General features: G+C 44.3%; 1 protein-coding gene across 12 annotated transcripts in view; it reads right to left on the bottom strand.

Moving 5' to 3' along the window:
• Positions 1-17,257, bottom strand: part of sytl2a (synaptotagmin-like 2a) — a 30,552-nt gene extending 13,295 nt beyond the window's left edge. Inside the window, exons 1-15 of one of the 12 annotated variants that reach the window (XM_029173105.3) lie at positions 17,175-17,257; positions 16,758-16,794; positions 15,408-15,663; positions 15,178-15,332; positions 14,282-14,405; positions 11,487-11,538; positions 11,297-11,405; positions 1,970-3,739; positions 1,557-1,661; positions 1,423-1,467; positions 1,221-1,297; positions 1,024-1,128; positions 556-734; positions 370-472; positions 134-295 (exon numbers count right to left, since the gene is read on the bottom strand). In XM_029173105.3, the coding sequence (XP_029028938.1) occupies positions 134-295; positions 370-472; positions 556-734; positions 1,024-1,128; positions 1,221-1,297; positions 1,423-1,467; positions 1,557-1,661; positions 1,970-3,739; positions 11,297-11,405; positions 11,487-11,538; positions 14,282-14,405; positions 15,178-15,332; positions 15,408-15,508 (3,087 nt within the window). In that variant the 5' untranslated portion in view covers positions 15,509-15,663; positions 16,758-16,794; positions 17,175-17,257. Of the gene's footprint in view, positions 1-133; positions 296-369; positions 473-555; positions 735-989; positions 1,129-1,220; positions 1,298-1,422; positions 1,468-1,556; positions 1,662-1,969; positions 3,740-11,296; positions 11,406-11,486; positions 11,539-14,281; positions 15,333-15,407; positions 15,664-16,757; positions 17,040-17,174 lie in introns of those variants that run through there. The other 11 variants (XM_029173107.3, XM_029173106.3, XM_029173111.3 and 8 more) reach the window with 11 other exon arrangements.
• Between the last annotated feature and the right edge of the window lie 3,036 nt (positions 17,258-20,293).

The following is a 20,293-nucleotide window of genomic DNA, read 5'->3' as shown; positions in this document are numbered from 1 at the left end:
ACATTAACTTTGAATTAAAGAAGCTACCTGGACAGTACATCAGTCCAGGTTCTATGATGAGCTCCCCTGGATGATTCAGACTGTTGATGTATTATGACAAAATGGGCTGTGTATGTACTGTAAATAGCTTTACCCTGTTTTTTAATGTGTATTCGTTGATCTGTGTGTTGTCAAAGTCCCACTCAGACAGATCCAGGTCCATCTCGCCCAGAAAGCTGTTCCGCCCAAAGGTGTCATTGTGCCATACCGAGATGTTTAAATTCAGAGTTTTCAACACTTCCATGCTGATGTTAAACTATACAAAAAAAAACATTCATTAAAATTCTGGAATCTGTATATGAACTGAAATGAAGTAAAAAACGTTCATACCGTAAGAATTTCATTATAGGTGGGGTTTAATGTCTTCTTCTTGATTGTAGTTTTTCTTTTGCCTAATTTAGTTTTGTCAGGGATAAGATAACACTTAACATACCTGTAAGGAGATAATGGAGTTATTTATTAACATTCTGGTCCCTCTCCAATCATGCTTGAATACAACAAATCGGAATGGCTTACGGGTCAGAGCGATTTCTCTTGGTATCTGCCACAGCCAAGTCTCTGCAGTGCACAACAAACATGTGAAACTCTCCCTGCTTCTGGATGTAGTTGACAGCAAACTGGATGCTTCCCTGCGCTTCAACATCACCACTGTCTGGAGTGTAAATGCTGCCGATGCTGCCACTGACCTGTTCATTCTTATAGTGGCAGAAGAGTGATATGAAGACAATGGTCCTATTAATAAGTTGGACAAAGCCTTTACTATTGCCTAAATAATGACAATAAACAACGCAGTGATTGTATAATGGTAATTGCATTAATAATGAGTAATCTTTATAAGTCAAAGGATGTGACGCTATGCGCTACTCTTGTTTAGTTTTGATTGTTGACAGTCGAAAAACTTCAACAAGCATAGTGTTAAATATTAATCTCTACACATTTACAAGTCTTACATCTTGTTTGTATGTGTAATGAACCTAGACATACAGATGAGTTTGAGGCCATTCCTGAGGAGAGACTTAGGTTAGACATGGAGCTGCCTGTGTTCCTCCTCCAGCCCAAGTTATCCTCAGAGGTGAAGTCAATTTCTATCTGATAATTGTCAGAGACAAAAACATCAGTCACAGAAGATCAGCCCTCTGCCTATGGTGAACCCTAAATATTACATACATCCCAAGCCTTACCCCATCCTGCTGAAGAACGGGCACAGACAAGCTGCTGTTGGTGTGCTTTGCATTGAAGAGTGAAGCAGTGGAGGAAGCTTGAGGGAAGATATGACATTCATTAATTCGTTATTCATTCTTTTATTGAGAATATTGTTCAAATTACTGGCTGGCCTGTGCATGCACTGACACATATGTATAAATAAGAGACCCATGAATTTACCACCATCCACACTCAAGGTCTTTTCATTTTTGGTGCATTCCTCTCCTAAGACAAAACAAGGCCACAATTGAGAAACATTTTACTTTCCTAGGACATGTGATTTGGTTACCAGAGGCAAAGCATGTTCTAATCACCTGCATTTAGGACACACTCTGTGGTAAGCCTTTGCAAACATTTAGATGAAGACATGTTCTTTGAAGAGAATGCTGGTAGGGTGGGATTAGAACTACCAACATAACCTGCCACAAAAGTAACAAAGTCAGGTGTAGAAAATCATGCTTCATAGATCCTGTTTAAAAACAAGACTCCGTGAGCAGCTGAGCAGTGAAACTGGGCTAAATGTGGATACATAATTCAGGTTTAAAATGTTAAACACAACTGATGATCTAAATCTGAATCTGCCCTGCTTTCTATATACAAAACCTATTCATGACAAATCAAATTCACTGTGATGCTCATGTGGTAATGTGACTTGTGCAATAAAACATGACAAGTTAAAATTTTGCAATTGTTATCTGGAATGTAAATGGAGAAAGCAGAAGCTCACTGTCTGAACTTTCCCAAGACAGAGACGAGGCTCTGGTTGTGTCGGGGCTGGATATGCTGAGCTTTCTGTGCACACCACCAGAACTAACTGTAGGAAGACTCCACTCATTTGATATGTCACTCAGGTTTCCCACATCTCTGAAGGCTTTTTGTGGCCTGTGTATGGCATCAGCTTCAGCATTAGCTGTGCTGTCTTGCTGAAAAAGAGGGAAATGGGCCTTCTCCTGTGGCTTGAGGTAGTGCTCAATGTTCCAAGGAATGAAATGTTCAGTTAAGGTCTCTAATTTTTGTAGAGGTTCTTTGGATGGCAATTCAGAGGAGCTTGAACTCCATTGTTGTGTATTTAAGGGTGAATGTAGTGGTAGGTGATGAGAGCTCATGTTATCCATCACTACTGTCTGCTTTAATTCACGTGTAAGACTACTCCGTCTTGGCAGTGACGTTGGCTTTTCTTCTTGATCTTTAGTCTCCTTAGTCTGGAGGCTGATGTCTATTGGGAAGGTTTTCAGTGGAGAACATTCTTCCCTGGACATCTTATGACTGGAGGATTCTGTGGGTAAAATCCTTGGGTGGCAAGTCTTAGATGGACTCCTCCTGACTTCATCATTCTGTGCTTTTGATCTTGTAATGTGACCCAGACACTCTATAGTCTGTTGTTGGAATATTGTTGCTAGTACATCCCCAGTACTATTGGGTCTCTTTGGCTGTAGCATGTCTGGATTAACAAAACTTTTATCTGTGACTTTCAGTGATTTCAAGGCACCACTGGATTTGCTTGCATGTGGATATGTTTCTTCTTCTTTTTCAGGTCTCTCTCTTTTCAGATCACATTGAGGAGAAATCTCTACACCAAGTGCTAAGGGGTGTGAGGCTTCTTTGGCTCTTGCAACAATTACTCTTGGACCTGCATGATCTTTCTCCCAGAAATGCTTAAGGTGACTGACCTTGGATGGTCTGGCTCTTTGAGGACTGGATGTGGACTGACAGGGAAGGGGAACTGGAACAGGAGAAGATGCTAACGGAGGATTGCAAACATATTCATGTGGTTCCAAAACCTGGGGCTCGATACTTGTACCTGGTAAAGAGTCATCTGTCTCTTCACAAATGGCAACTCGACTAGCTCGATATGTAACATCTTCCTTTAATAAGTCTATTGAGAGGGTGTCTTCATGCTGTGGTGTGGGTTCTGGAGACCTGCTAGTGATAACCTCCACATACATGTGAGGGCCAAATGAAGGTTCCTTTGGTGCCTTGGCCAGGTCTTCCTGTTTTGCCTCTTCTCCGGTGAATATTATTTTCTGAACTGTGGTCAAAGTGTCTTTTAATGGAGTGTTCTCTAATGCTGCAAGCTGTAGTGTCTTGGCGCCTATCATGTCAGGATGAGGAGCTTCACCTCTGACACTCACAGATGTGTCTACAGATACAGATGTCTTTTGATAGAGTTCAAGTTTGTCACTTGTTTTGTTCAGTTTGAATATATGTAACTCTGTTGTTGGTTTACTTTGCACTGCAGGACTTTTGAAACTCTCTCTACTAAAACCACTGAGCAGCTCTGGCCTTTTCTGTACAGCATTAGAAAAACCTGCTGAGCCAAAACTAAGCGAAACATCAGGTAGGTTTTCTTGATAAATACTGTCCCCGTCTGGCTCATGTGTAGCCTTAGCCTCTTCAGCCTCTGTCTCCAGAGAAGGAAGATTGCCCAATTCCTCAGCAGACACTAGGCCGAGCAGTGGGGGGCTTACAGGCTCCAAATGACAATTGTCAGAGAAACCTGCAATGACAGCAAGCACCTGCTGGATCACACGTGTACAACACTGATTCATTACTACATGCTTACCAGTGTCGATCTTCTACAAGCTGGCTTAGTATATTTCAGTGGTTTACGTATCCTAATTTGAATCAAATACTATTAGCAGATTTTCAGTTCAGTTTCAGTTTCAAAGTAGTACTTTGGTCTCACTTTTACTTCTAATTAATTTCATAGTATTACAGTATTTTGAATGAACTCTAGCACTTAGCATCAAGCAGTAATTAGGGAAAAGTCATGACATAAATAAATATTTTTTTTATATTTCTATAATCTAAAAGGCTAAAAATGTCTTCAACTGGCTAAAATTAGGACATTTGGTTCGAGGCATTGGCATAGGAACTGATAGCAACATTATGTCCTATCACTTATGACTGTGTGTGTGTATGTATGTATGTGCGTGTCTATATATATATACCACTCTATTCTCACCCTCCGCGGGTGGTCTCATCCACTTTCCAAGCTCGGGTCCTCTACCAGAGGCCAGGGAGCTTGAGGGTTCTGCGCAGTATCCTTGCTGTTCCTAGGACTGCACTTTTCTGGACTGAGATGTCGGATGTTTTTCCAGGGATCTGTTGTAGCCACTCCTCCAGTTTGGGGGTCACTTCCCCCAGTGCTCCAATCACCACAGGCACCACTGTGGCCTTCAACTTCCAAGCCTTCTCCAGTTCCTCTCTGAGCCCTTGGTATTTCTCTAGTTTCTCATGTTACTTTTTCCTGATGTTGCCATCGCTTGGTATTGCCACATCCACCACTACGGCTTTCCTCTGCTCTTTATCCACCACCACAATGTCTGGTTGGTTCGCCATTACCATTCTGTCAGTCTGGATCTGGAAGTCCCACAGGATCTTGGCTCGCTCGTTCTCTACCACCTTGGGAGGTGTTTCCCACTTTGACCTTGGGGTTTCCAGTCCATACTCTGCACAGATGTTCCTGTATACTATGCCAGCCACTTGGTTATGGCGTTCCATGTATGCTTTCCCTGCCAGCATCTTACACCCTGCAGTTATGTGCTGGACCGTTTCAGGGGCCTCTTTGCACAGTCTACACCTTGGGTCTTGTCTGGTGTGGTAGATCTGGGCCTCTATGGCTCTGGTGCTCAGGGCCTGCTCCTGTGCAGCCAGGATGAGTGCCTCTGTGCTGTCCTTCAGCCCAGCCCTTTCAAGCCATTGGTAGGATTTGTTGAGATCAGCCACTTCAGTTATGTTCCGGTGGTACATCCCGTGCAAGGGCTTGTCCTCCCATGATGGTCCCTCTTCCAGCATCTCATCCTCTGTTCTCCACTGCCTGAGACATTCACTCAGCACGTCATCTGTCGGGGCCTTATCCTTGATGTACTTATGGATCTTGGATGTTTCATCCTGGATAGTGGCTCTCACGCTCACTAGTCCTCGGCCTCCTTCCTTGCGGCTAGCGTACAGTCTCAGGGTGCTGGATTTGGGGTGGAACCCTCCATGCATGGTGAGGAGCTTTCGTGTCTTAACATCTGTGCTCTGTATCTCTTCCTTTGGCCACCTTATTATTCCCGCAGGGTATCTGATCACTGGCAGAGCGTAGCTGTTTATTGCCCAGGATTTGTTCTTGCCATTTAGCTGGCTTCTTAGGACTTGCCTTACTCGTTGGAGGTATTTGGCTGTTGCCGCATTTCTTGTTGCCTGTTCAAGGTTGCCGTTCGCCTGTGGTATTCCAAGGTACTTGTAATTGTCCTCAATGTCTGCTATTGTTCCTTCTGGGAGTGAGACCCCTTCTGTGTGGATTACCTTCCTTCTCTTTGTCACCTTCTTTCCACATTTCTCGAGCCCGAATGACATCCCAATGTCCGAACTGTAGATCCTGGTGGTGTGGATTAGCGAGTCGATGTCTTGCTCACTCTTGGCGTACAGCTTGATGTCATGCATGTAGAGGAGGTGACTTATGGTGGCCCTGTTCCGGAGTTGGTATCCATAGCCAGTCTTGTTTATTATTTGGCTGAGGGGGTTCAGACCTATGCAGAACAGCAGTGGGGACAGTGCATCTCCTTGGTATATGCCACATTTGATGGATACTTGGGCAAGTGGCTTCCCATTGGCTTCAAGGGTGGTTCTCCACAACCTCATCGAGTTTGCAATGAAGGCCCTTAGAGTTCTGTTGATGTTGTACAGCTCCAAGCATTCAGTGATCCATGTGTGTGGCATTGAGTCATAGGCTTTCTTGTAGTCGATCCAGGCTGTGCACAGGTTGGTGTGTCGCACTCTGCAGTCTTGGGCGACTGTTCTGTCTACCAGGAGTTGGTGTTTGGCTCCTCTGGTACCTTACCAATGCCCTTCTGTGCTTCGCTCATGTATTGACTCATGTGCCCACTTATCTTAGCTGCGATGATGCCTGACACGAGCTTCCATGTTGTGGAGAGACAGGTTATTGGCCGGTAGATGGATGGGACTGCACCCTTTGAGGGATCCTTAATTATCAGGATCGTTCGCCCTTCGGTTAGCCATTCAGGGTGAGTCCCATCCCTTAGCAGCTGGTTCATTTGTGCTGCCAGGCGCTCATGGATTGCAGTGAGCTTCTTTAGCCAGTAGGCGTGGATCATGTCAGGGCCAGGTGCTGTCCAGTTTTTCATACCTGAGACTCTTTGTTGGATGTCTGCCACTGTGATAGTCACTGGATTCTGTTCAGGGAGGTTGCTGTGATCTTCCCTCAGATCCACCAGCCACTGTGCATTGCTGTTTTGTGATGCCTCCCTTTCCCATAAACCCTTCCAGTACTGTTCAGTTTCCAGCCTTGGTGGGTCTGCTCTGTTGTTATTACCCTGCCATTGAGAGTACACTTTCGCAGGTTGTGTTGCGAAAAGCCGGTTTATTCGTCTGGCTTCGTTATCTCTGGTGTATCTCTTTAGGCGGCTGGCCAAGGCTTGTAGCCTTTGCTTGGCAGTTTTGAGTGCTTCAGGTATGGTCATCTGGCTGTACCTCTACAGCATTGGTCTTTTCATTGCACCTCTCTGGGCCTCTGTCATTTGACTCACTTCCCTCCGAGCTGCCTTGATTTTTGCCTCCAACCTTCGTTTCCATGGTGGGTATTGTTTCTCATGGCTCCCATGGTTGCTCTTGCTCTTATAGCCAAGCACCTCTAGGATCACTGATGCTGAAGCGTATATCAGCTCATTGGTTTCTGTGATTGTTGTGGTAGGGATCGCTCTCAATGCTGCATTGACATCTTCCATGAGACTTTCTAATGGTACTTCACTTAGCTGTTGTAGTGAGGTTCGGGGTTGCCTGTTTAATCTCGCCATGATTTTATCTTTCAGGTCAGTTGCTGCCTCGCTCAGCGTATCTGTGCTCATTGGGGCTTCGTACCCAATTTCCGGTTGGGGAGACGGTGAAACCTCCCCTCTGATCTGGCGTCCTGGCTCCCCCTTGCCGTAGCATTTGTGTTGTACCTCGCCAATCTCAAGTTGTGATAGCAGTTGCCATTTGTGGATGTTGGAACACTGAGCTACTAGTTGCTTCGCAGTCAGTCTTGAACGTGGGTTTCTCCGTTCCCATTCACTGCACATTCTTTGCATGTAACCCCTTTGACTAGGGTTACTTGACCACATGAGATACTGGCTCAGACGTTGCCCAGTCTAATAAGGTCTGCTTTTGGTGTTGGGGAACTAGAGTACCTTGGCGAGAAGTGGGCTACTGGAAGAAAGAAATGGCTGAGATGCGAGAACAAAACTCTGTTGGAATGCTACTACTCAAGTAACCCTAATCAGTGCAAAGGTTATATGCAAAGAATGTGTGGTGAATGGGAACGGAGAAACCCACATTCAAGGCTGACGGTGAAGCAACTAGTAGCTCAGTGTTCCAACATCCACAAACGGCAACTGCTATCACAACTTGAGATTTACGAGGTACAACACAAATGCTACGGCAAGGGGGAGCCAGGACGCCAGGTCAGAGGGGAGACTTCATGAGCAATGAGCACAGACACGCTGAGCGAGGCAGCGACTGACCCAAAAGATAAGATCATGGTGAGATTTAACAGGCAACACCGAAGACAACTACAACAACTAAGTGAAGTACCATCAGAAAGCCTCATGGAAGATGGGAATGCAGCATTGAGAACGATCCCTACCACAACATTCACAGAAACCAATGAGCTGATATAGCCAAGCACCTCTAGGATCACTGATGCTGAAGCGTATAAGAGCAACCATGGGAGCCATGAGAAACAAAGGTTGGAGGCAAAAATCAAGGCAGCTCGGAGGGAAGTGAGCCAAATGACAGAGGCCCAGAGAGGTGCAATAAAAAGACCAATGCCCAAGAGGTACAGCCAGATGCCCTTACCTGAAGCACTCGAAACTGCCAAGCAAAGGCTACAAGCCTTGGCCAGCCACCTAAAGAGATACACCAGAGACAAACGAAGCCACACGAATAAACCGGCTGTTCGCAACACAACCTGCGAAAGTGTACTCTCAATGGCAGGGTAACAACAACAGAGCAGACCCACCAAGGCTGGAAACGGAACAGTACTGGAAAAGTACATGGGAAAGGGAGGCGTCACACAACAGTGATGCACAGTGGTTGGTGGACCTGAGGTAAGATCACAGCAGCCTCCCTGAACAGAATCCAGGGCCTATCACAGTGGCAGACATCTAACAAAGAGTTTCAGGTATGAAAAACTGGACAGCACCTGGCCCTGACATGATCCACGCCTACTGGCTAAAGAAGCTCACTGCAATCCATGAGCGCCTGGCAGCACAAATGAACCAGCTGCTAAGGGATGGGACTCACCCTGAATGGCTAACTGAAGGGCGAACGATCCTGATAATCAAGGATCCCTCAAAGGGTACAGTCCCATCCAACTACTGGCCAACAACCTGCCTCTCCACAACATGGAAGCTCATGATAGATAAGATAAGTGGGCACATGGGTCAATACATGAGCGAAGCACAGAAGGGCATTGGTAAGGATAACAGAGGAGCCAAACACCAACTCCTGGTAGACAGAACAGTCGCCGAAGACTGCAGAGCGCAACACACCAATCTGTGCACAGCCTGGATCGACTACAAGAAAGCCTATGACTCAATGCCACACACATGGATCACTGAATGATTGGAGCTGTACAACATCAATAGAACTCTAAGGGCCTTCATTGCAGACTTGATGAGGTTGTGGAGAACCACGCTCGAAGCTAATGGGAAGCCACTTGCCCAAGTATCCATCAAATGTGGCATATACCAAGGAGATGCACTGTCCCCACTGCTGTTCTGCATAGGTCTGAACCCCCTCAGCCAAATAATAAACAAGACTGGCTATGGATACCGACTCCGGAACAGGGCCACCATAAGTCGCCTCCTCTACATGAATGACATCAAGCTGTACGCCAAGAGTGAGCAAGACATCGACTTGCTGATCCACACCACCAGGATCTACAGCTTGGACATTGGGATTTCATTCGGGCTCATGAAATGTGGGAGGATGGTGTCAAAGAGAGACAAGGTAATCCACACATAAGGGGTCTCCCTCCCAGAAGGTACAATAGCAGACATTGAGGACAGTTACAAGTACCTTAGAATACCACAGGCGAATGGCAACGTTGAACAGGCAACAAGGAATGTGGCAACAGCCAAATACCTCCAAAGAGTAAGGCAAGTCCTAAGAAGCCAGCTCAATGGCAAGAACAAATCCCGGGCAATAAACAGCTACGCCCTGCCAGTGATCACATACCCTGCGGGAATAATAAGGTGGCCAAAGGAAGAGATACAGACCACAGATATTAAGACACAAAAGCTCCTCACCATGCATAGAGGGTTCCACCCCAAATCCAGCACCCTGAGACTGTACGCTAGCCGCAAGGAAAGAGGCCGAGGACTAGTGAGCGTGAGATCCACTATCCGGGATGAAACATCCATGATCCATAAGTACATCAAGGATAAGGCCCCGACAGATGATGCTGAGTGAATGTCTCAGGCAGTGGAGCACAGAGGATGAGATGCTGGATGAGGGACCATCATGGGAGGACAAGCCCTTGCACGGGATGTACCACCGGAACATAACTGAAGTGGCTGATCTCAACAAATCCTACCGATGGCTTGAAAGGGTTGGGCTGAAGGACAGCACAGAGGCACTCATCCTGGCTGCACAGGAGCAGGCCCTGAGCACCAGAACCATAGAGGCCCAGATCTACCACGCCAGACAAGACCCAAGGTGTAGACTGTGCAAAGAGGCCCCTGAGACGATCCAGCACATAACTGCAGGGTGTAAGATGCTGGCAGGGAAAGCATACATGGAACGCCATAACCAAGTGGCTGGCATAGTATACAGGAACATCTGCGCGGAGTATGGACTGGAAACCCCAAGGTCAAAGTGGGAAACACCTCCCAAGGTGGTAGAGAACGAGCGAGCCTAGATCCTATGGGACTTCCAGATACAGACAGACAGAATGGTAATGGCGAACCAACCAGACATTGTGGTGGTGGACAAAGAACAGAGGAAAGCCGTAGTGGTGGATGTGGCAATACCAAGCGATGGCAACATCAGGAAAAAGGAACATGAGAAACTAGAGAAATACCAAGGGCTCAGAGAAGAACTGGAAAAGGCTTGGAAGGTGAAGGCCACAGTGGTGCCTGTGGTGATCGGAGCACTGGGGGCTGTGACCCCCAAATTGGAGGAATGGCTACAACAGATCCCTGGAAAAACATCCGAAATCTCAGTCCAGAAAAGTGCAGTCCTAGGAACAGCAAGGATACTGCGCAGAACCCTCAAGCTCCCTGGCCTCTGGTAGAGGACCCGAGCTTGGAAAACGGATGAGACCACCCGCAGAGGGTGAGAATAGAGTGGTATACACAATATGCGTACTACATACTGAATATAATATACTACACAATATACTACTTTTTAAATAATTACTGAATGCTTCTCATTTTAATGCGATTAATCGCAGGAAAAGATTAACACTATAGGATTCGATGCCCAGCACTAATACGTGTGTGAGTACAGTGGTATAGTATATAAAAATGTAAAACTTATAAGACTTCTCTGCTCTGTTGATACATGTACTGTATGTGTGTTTGTTGAAAGTAAAAAGTGAGTGAAATTAAGTAAATGTCAGTGGGTCAGTGAGGAGTAGATTCATACATAGGTCATGATACAAACGGCTAAACTGTGTCACTTCTTCAATCACACCAGCAGCAGCTGAGGTCATGTGCTGCAGATTAAGGTTGTGGAATGCCTTCCTGTGTAATCTTCTGGCCAGTCTGGCAGCATGCATTCAGACTTCCCTTTACTTAGACAACTTCTGGAAAATGTGGAGTCTGATCATCCCCATGTTACAAACCAAAAGAAGATGTCAGCATGCAGTTGACACGTAAGGTAAAAGCACATGAAGCCTTTCAACCTGAATCCCTGCATGCCAATCACTTACCTGTACAACAACTGCATCACAACGTCTTCATTAAATGTCCGCTCAGTTCAAAACAAAACACAGAAGCTATTACTAGATTGCAAAGTAACCCTGTAATGTTCCCAAGGCAGAGTGGTGGTCTTCAAAAAGACTTACCCCTACCCATTGTCTGGGTCCAATCCCTGCCTCTATACAAGGCCTCGCTGAGATGTTTCTTGCTTCTGGGACTTGCATGGAGCTGACTGTCAAAAGGGTTTTTCCTCTGCTTTAAACAGACACATTCATATTCCACACATGCTACAAATGCACTCAAGAGTTGAAGCCATTTCTCAAAGAAGGATCCTACCTGCTGAACAGCCACCTCCTGTGTATTTTCATAGCACGTTTGGTTTTGATACCTGTGGAAATAAACAAACACTGTAGTATTATAAATGCCTGATGTGTTCACAAACATTTTCTTCTAAAGCGTATGCCTAGTGAGGGCGAGAATACCCCCATCATGTCTAAGATGCCACTATCTCATCTCATTCCCTGTCATGAAACCAGCTGCTTTGATGTGCTAAACTACAGTCATGACATATACTGGTGCGAAGGTTCCTGATCTTCCAAGATGAAGATCATTATCACATACTATGTAACAACAAAATGTAACCACCAAGAAGCCACCAAGATGATTATGGTACCAATATGGTACCAGGTTTGCCGTGAGCACCTTCACCGAGAACATGTTTTCCACCAGCTGTTATCCTGTTCTATGTTAAAAGACAAATTGTCATCATTAACCCTCGTGTTAGTTTCACACTAAACAATTTACTGTTCCCAGTCAAATATGACCATTCCAATAAAACTCATCTTAAAAACTGTAAGAATGTATTATTTTATTTTTCTTGTGAACAATAAAAGTTTTAAATTAATACCTATTATTTAAGGCCCAATCACCTTTTTGATCTGAACTGATATTCAAGCATTTGCATAAAAGAAACATTTTTGTGGAGTATATGAATTATAAAAACAACAACTAATGAAACATAGTAAACTGTTCATCAGAGACTACTATAGATTACAGTTAATAAGTACATCTAATATTTTTATGCAATCCCAAAAAACTAGTATGTTCCTTGTAAAAAGCAACTGAAATTATTCTTTTGTACATATCAAATTAAAAGTTTCACAGTATGACAAGATCTTTATGTTAATACACTAAAAATCAACTAACAATAAAAAGAACAGTACAATATTCAGTCTATTAGATGTAATTTTGCCAGAAAACAGAAAAAAATGAAAACTGATAAAACAACTACAACAACATTAGGCTTCTTAACATTTTTTCATACACATGTAGGTTGTTGTATGTTATTTGGCAATTGTGGCACATTATGCTTGTTTTTCATATGTCTTCACATCTCTAAGATATTAAAAACAACATCATGGGCCAACCTGCTGTCGTCGACTAACATGATGTGCCAGTAACCTGCAAAAGTGCAAAAGCCTCTTTCCTCCAGATTGATATGATATGATTAGGTATATATTCCAATGACTTATTTAGGGCATTTTGATCTGCCATGGTGTGTCAAGATCCGGTTCTAGTTCCACTTTTATTTTGAAAGGACTTAGTTTGTCATCCATGTCGTCATGTTTTGGTTCTGGTTTTCATTAGACACACCTGTCTTAGTTTAATCATCACTCCTGGGTATTTAACAACCACCGGTTACCACAGCCAGTCGCCAGATCGTTCAGTTCAGATACCACTTTCCAACGTTTCAGTCCAGTTCACCTTGTGCATGATCACATTTGTTTTCCGACCGCCGATTCCTGCCTGTCCCTCGTGTACCTTCGCCTGGATCTATTGGTAATGTTTCTGACTGTCTGACCACGATTTTGCCTACTCCCTGTCTGTATGTACCTTTGCAGAGCTCACCTGTGCATCGGTTTCTGGATCTGATTATTGCCTGCCCCTGTTGTGCTGTAGACTGTGAGCTTTTCGTGTATGACCTGGTTTGCCCTGACTACGTGGAGAATAAAAGACTGCTTGTTAATTCATCACCGTGTCTGCACTGTGCATGTGGGTCCGAAATCCGCCGTAGCCTGACATGGTGCTGCCACAAAATGAACTGTGCACGAGGCCTCAAAATAGCATTACAGACCAAAGCCAACAAAAAAAGTGGGGTGAAACATAAATATGGTATTGAAAGTGTCTGTGAAAACTGCCAACAGGTGTCCCACGAGAGAGACTCTAAAGGGCAAAGGTTCCAGTCACCGCTGTCATTTATAACGATTAATCATTTTTGATTATATTGTACAAAATTGAATAACACAAAAAGGTTTGCGTTATGGTGCAAACTAGGTAAACGATTATAATTTTTTAGACCAAGCTTTCTGCATAAGGTTTTGGTATTGGTGACGTTGTAAGAGATGCTGCAGCAACACTGGCACATTTTGCCTTGCAGGCGAGTGTTGAAATGACTGAAAACTGTTTTTTCAGCGTCTGCGTAAAGTATCAAATAAAATGTAGTGTAATTCAGTATATTAAAAAATTAGTCAGCCGACTAGCTTGTTGCTGTGTAGTGCTTGTAGAGCTTTCAGGATTTTTTCTGCTATGTTAAAGGACTGCGACAACATGGCTTGTGATTGAGATTCATTAGCCAATTGGGTTGTGAAGTCAAATTAGGGTCACATTACTTAAGTAAGTATGGTATAGCCCAACTTACATTTACAGGTACAAATGGTTACACACACACAAATTATATACGCACAGATCTGGTTACATACAAATTAATCCGTTTACGCACACAAATTTAATGTGACCCTAAACTGACTTCATACTCATCCAGCTGAACATCAACAGGGACAAGATGGAAAGGAAAGAATTTGAATGGCCCACTTGATAGCAAGACATGATGTTACGCTGGGAATATGTCTGATATCTTCTGCCAGTCTGCTACTCTCTCTGATGGGGAAGGAAGACCAGACCAAAACCAGACGGTTACAGACTCCGTAGTGCTTTTGATGCTTCCTCCTCTGGTGCCTTCATCTTCTGAGCTCACCAGTGTCAAAACTACTAATCAGTTTGGTTGTGAGGTCGTCATGTGGGTAAGCTCAACCAGAAAGCGTTATACAGTAGTTTGGAGTGTGCATGCTCACCTTTCATCACTGGCACATGAGGGAGGTTCCTCAAGAAATCCACGTAGCACAGGTGGGACGAAGACGTCTTTATTGTCACTGCTTATAAACCTCGATTTCTCTGGCAGTATGTGAGAAAGCTCCCCTGCAAACAGCACTCACTGTGAGATTTATCAGACATACGCAACAAACATCCATTCGCAGTTTTCAGTTCAAGTTCAAGTTCACCTTCTCTCAACAGTTTGATTAAAAAACAAAACTTTGTTGCAACCACCCAACACATTTAATTCGCAATACATGTCATGTGATTGGCCATTGCCACTAAAATCAACTAAAGGTCACTTTGTTATTGTGTCTGTATTGGCTGGTCAGAATCATGGTGATTGTATCCTAGCCTCGGAAAGATTTTAATATTAACTAAATCCCTGCAAATTAAGCAACCTAGCACTACAGTTTGGCTACAAATGGTAATGTCAGTCCTGTGCAGAGTGCTGTGTGTAACAGCAGAACATGTCCAGACAAGATTAAACACATCAATATTGCCAAAGCTGGTTTTATATACCAAAACAAGCATGAAAGGTAGTTGTTGACCTTCTAGGTCAATAAACAGAAATTGGATTAAGGTAGCACAGTGTTCTAAGGCTGAACCATACTTACATCTGTCCTGATAGCATGACCAGGGATCCAGTAAAGCTGGAGTAACTCTTAACAGTAAAACATACAGGATCAAGTAAACTGTAATCTAGCAGCATGCTTAAAGCTTTGCTTGATGGTTTAGTTCTGGCAAGTATAACAATTCCAAGTTCAGTCAGATGATGTGAACAGCTGGATTGCTGACTGAGCTCCAAGACCAGCTATGCAAGACGCACACTCACCAATGCTTCAGAAGGACACGAGTCAAGGTGTAGCTCACTCACGTATGGTCAGTGGTTTGTGTGTGTGTCTCAGAGAAGCCATAATGATGTCGGAGCCATGGATGCGATCTTGATGACGGAGCTGCTTGATCTCGTAAAACCAGTCACCAGTCAGGTACTTCAGCTGACTCCTGTCTCTCACAGTCGTCTGTAAATTCCTGAGTCAGTGCAAACACACGGTGATGGAACAGTGTTTGGTATGTTGTGTGTGTGTTACCGCCATGTTAACTCACTGGACACGTCGCTCCTCAGCTTTCTTCAGCAAAGCATCTCTTTTCAACACGGCCATGATGGTTTCCTGCTCTTCCTCAGTCAGATAACTCAAGTCAATCATGTTAATTGCTGTCTCTGCTGAAGCTGAACACGATCAAGACTTATTGTTCTGTCACATGTGGCCTGATCCCCACACTGCAACTATAAGTCTGCATCTACAGAGCTGCCTGGGTCAGCTACAGAGGTGGTTTTCAGGTGGTTTAACAATATTTGATCCTGAAAGACAACAGCACAAATTCTGGGTAATGTACTTAATTACAGGTCTCTGAAGAAAACACAACAATCCAGCTACATATAAAGAGATACTGTATATACAGCTTCTGGAAATATTGTGCATATAAAATATGCAGATATAGCATATGACAAGCCACAAAACAATCCACAGCATTTGAGGGTGAAAGGTAAAGTGCTCAGATCACATTAAGGTATGATGTTCAAAAATCATAACATATTATTTGCTTTATCATGCATCACTCATAAAGCCTGATTTCTCTCACGTTTTCTCTCCCTCAATTCTGAGGGACACATTGATTATAAGTATAAGTTTGATTGACAATAAGTATGTAACTACCGATTACGAATGTCATTGTGTCAGGGAAAAGGGAAAGAATATTCACTATGGGGAATGTTTGCAAGTTTTAACACATCAAGGTGCAGGAATGTGGTGCAAAGACAGTTCATGCTGTGGAATTCTAAGTGGCTCATGGCTGGCTCACATTGCTTGTTCATTATCCATGTTGGGAAAATTGTAATCGCCTCAAAATACACAAGTGCATTGATCCCTGAATAACCCTGAGCAGCTTTATGTTCCTTTGACAGAACAATGAGGTTGTGTTTTTGAGAGATATTAAATGTGTATCATGAAAAATAAGAATGAGAAAAGCTTTATTAGGGTGAGCATCAGGGAGTAAGGCACTCATTCATTTTTAAGATTAGAAGCACTCAATTTAAAATAATAAACACCTAAAAGCCAGTTAATGTCTGAGCAGCTCTGTGCTTCTAGATCATGTTACTATGAACAAACAATAAAAAATAGACCTAATGTGAGATACTCCGTAGCAGAACATGTACATGTAAATAAATGTGATCACCACAGCATCAAACATCATATTTCTCTATAAGAATATTTTTTTATTTTTCTGATGTAGCTACAGCTGCTGAAACAATGAAAAACTAAAACGTAGAAAATATTTCTACTGGGAGCTTGAACATGTCAATGTTGAGTAGCACATATATGAGGCTTCTATAGCTGAAATATCCCATGAGTAACTACTAATGTCAAAGAATAAACCAACAAAGCAGCAGCTCACCTCCAGCTGTGTCTCCTTGCAGAGCAAAATCCAAGCACTGACAGAAAACAGCAGCAGGATCAGGTTAGATTCCACACTAATGCGATCCGCCTCCAGTTTCTTACTAAATCCCATTGGTCATTTTTCCAGAGAAAAAAGAGCCAGTTGGCATGCAAAGCATCCAGCAAACAGTCACTTTACAATCGGTGCATTACCACAGTGGCTTGAAATGAAACGGTGATCACATTACACCAATATAAATTGAAGCTGTTTTGTCATGGATCTGTAGTTTCGGTTATTGTTTTCTGCAATTTTTTTTATTTTGTTTACTTCCGGTTTTCTGTTTTGGTTTAGTTCAAGCCTATTCATCCAGTCATGTGATCTCGCCATCTGCATTCAATTAGTCATTAGTTCTACTATTTAGTCTCCAGTACTCACCTGCTGCTCACCAGATTGTTCAAACACGTTTCTGCGTCAACTCTCCAGCGTTCATGTCTAGTAAGTCCTGTGGTGTACCAGTTTCAACTTGTTTTGACCTTGCCTTGCCTGCTCCCTTTTTCTGTTTTCTTGGACACGCTCTCTGCTGTACCTTATTTTAAGACTGACTGTCTTTGCATGATCCCTGTTTTTACCGTCGCCACCATCTGAGTTAATATGGAACTCTAAAGTGTTCAATATTAAATTAATTATTAGGACATTATGAAAAACCTAATACCTATATAAATAAACAAATGAGAGACAAATATGTAAACTAACCATAAAATTATAAAATAATCACAAATATTTTTTCAATTGAGCTTATTATGAAATACAATTCATTCTGCTGTAAAATCTGCTCATTATTATGAAATTCTATTTCATAATGATTATTTTGCTAATAATACTAATTACTACATCTGCCTTTTTATTGAAATCCAGAAGTTTTTATTTCAAAATGTCGTTTTTCCAAAGTCAGCTTTTATTGCATAATGCCCTTTTCCACAGTGCCGTATTTATTTCATAATGTCGTTTTACAGCAGAATGACTTTGTCTGTCAATCAGTGCTGGTGGGTGGCACCTGCACACCCATTGGCTAAACTCTTCACATCGATTCATTTTCCTAGACACCTGTGAGGGGTTGTGTGGTTAGAGATGGCGGATATGAGTGAAGTCCTGCTAAATTTAGCACATTAATGTCATGTTTCTACGTGTGTCAAATATGTTGTTGCCATTTCCTGTTTTAATTTGACTTTTTCGGTTTTGTTCCCTGCCAGTCAGTCATGTGTTCCACCACCTGTTCCGTGTTATTAATCCGCCTGTGCATATAGTCACCAGTACTAACCTTAGTTCTCCGCCAGATTGTTTGCCCATACATGCGTGTCAACTCTCCAGCATTTCCAGTAAGTCTTGCCATGCACCAGTATCCTACCTGTTGTTTTGATCATGCCTTTGCCCTGTCCCCGTCTGTACCTTCGCTGTTTTGGATTTGCCATGTACCGACCTTTGCCTATCCGACCACGTTATTAATAAATCCCCTCAAGCCTAGTTCTGTCTGTGCTGTGCATTTGTGGTCCTCCACCGTGTCGAGTTTTGTCAGAACAATCTGGCCAAACCGGAACCCAGCCAGCTCCCCGATTGGCTTGAGCCTAGTTTTGTTTTGTCCAGGACTTTTTAGGTTGTGAGGATTGTTATTTTTTCATCATGTCTGAATCTGGTGGTCTGATTTGTCCGAGAACTAGACGACATTATAATGGAAGAGGAATGGTGCCTCGACTACCCCGGCATGGAGGAGATGTGGTACAGCTTGGGCGATATTGGCAAGGAGCTGAAATGCGCGCTGTGGACCGCACCCAACAACGCACCACACCCACCGACGCACCGGCTTCATGTCAAACACCAGCCTCTGCATTCTCTCCATCATCCCAGCGATCGCCAGGTCATGCTTCAGCATTCGCTCAGGGTCGGTCCCCGGTTCCTGTTTGGTCTTGTAACCCTGCTCACATGTATGCTCCTGCTTTGCCTCTGTCCCCTGTTAAGACCTCAGTTCCGGCGTCCCAGTAATCGCCAAACCGTGCTCTGACTCCACCTGCCGGAGAACGACCGCCATCAGACTCTGCCTTAACCCCTCTGCTCACCAGGAAGGTTTTCATGGACTTCGTTCCCTCCTGTGCTCTGACCACCGTGCTGGCTCCTGGCTGTCATGGCGCTCTAGGTAACGGACCCACATGCACAGCGGAGACAGAGCTCGGTGATGAAGAAAGTTTGATAGAACTCGTAGTCAGGCAGGCAAGGGTCAATACACAGCAAATCCAGAAACTCCAGTGAAGGTACAGACGGGGACAAGGCAAAGACACGGTCAGGACAGCAGGCAGGAAATGGTACACAATGAACTCACAGGGAGACGCTGGAGAGTTGTCACGGGTGGATGAACAAACAATCTGGCAAACGGCTGGTGTGTGAGGTGGAGACTAAATACCAAGGCTGATTGCTGATTATTGTCAGGTGTGAGTAATGAGGACCGGAGGTGACATGAAACACAGAGTGTGGCAGGAAGTCCTTCAAAAAAAAACCAGGAGAGACCAGAACCAAAACATGACAGACAGGAAGGACTTCAAAATAAAACCAGAGCAGGACCAGAAACTGTGACAGTGGCGAGGGATGCCAGATCTGGAAGGCGCGCTGAAGGCTCAGAGTAGCCCCAATGCTATTGACTAGCTCTCAGTTCCCATCTTGATCCTTGAGAGGAGGGAGCAGGGCTCTCCCTCCTGTTGCAGCTCCAGCTCAGCCACGTCTCGCTCAAGCTCCAGCTCAGCCATGTCTGGCTCCAACTGCAGACTTGTTCCAGTCAGTGAATGCAACGCTTTTGTCAGAGAAATGTTACCCTGTGCACCATTAAGTGCGCAGCTGGACCCCCAGGGAGTGTTCCACAGAACCGAGTCAGAGACCTAGTATGCACACAAAAGGGTTTTATTTACAGCAAAAGGAAACAAGGGTGCGTGGGCGTAAACTCGTCCTAGATAGTAGCGTCCCTGAGTACCGAGAGAGAGAGAGAGAAGGTAAGTAATAAGGCAAGTTATATACTGGACAGTGTTCAGCATACACCTGGACTTGTCTTCACTGAACGGTACTACCTGGTAAAACCGGGCAAACGCGAGGTGAAGCTCCGAGCATGAGGCAGGTTGAGGAACAGCGATGGCGTGGCTGTGGAGACCGGGTCCTCGTTCCAGCGTTACTCCGGAGGTTCCTTCCCACGGTGTCTGTGGAGGAGCACAATGGTGCGCGCACAGCGCTTCACGTAACAATACCGGGTCCGACGGCTAGTAGCGCGCGATCCGAACGACGGAGGACCGTCCTCACGTCAGTGTCCTTTTTAGTCCGAAATGGCACGGGCAAAATGCTCACCGTGCGAACAGAAAAAAAAACGTAAACTCAAAGCGCGTACAAAGTACGGAAAACTGGCGTGGCCAGCACAAACAAAATCTAAGTCAACGTGAAACAAAAATACAACAGCGAGGACTATGGTCACAAGGCGAAATAACTTGGTCAAACCTGGACGGCTTCAAACAGCTGTGGGCGAA

Source organism: Betta splendens, chromosome 14 (genome assembly GCF_900634795.4).
Source record: "Betta splendens chromosome 14, fBetSpl5.4, whole genome shotgun sequence".
Lineage (NCBI taxonomy): Eukaryota > Metazoa > Chordata > Actinopteri > Anabantiformes > Osphronemidae > Betta > Betta splendens.
Note: the sequence above shows the minus strand (reverse complement) of the source record. Positions and strands in the feature narration are given on the sequence as shown.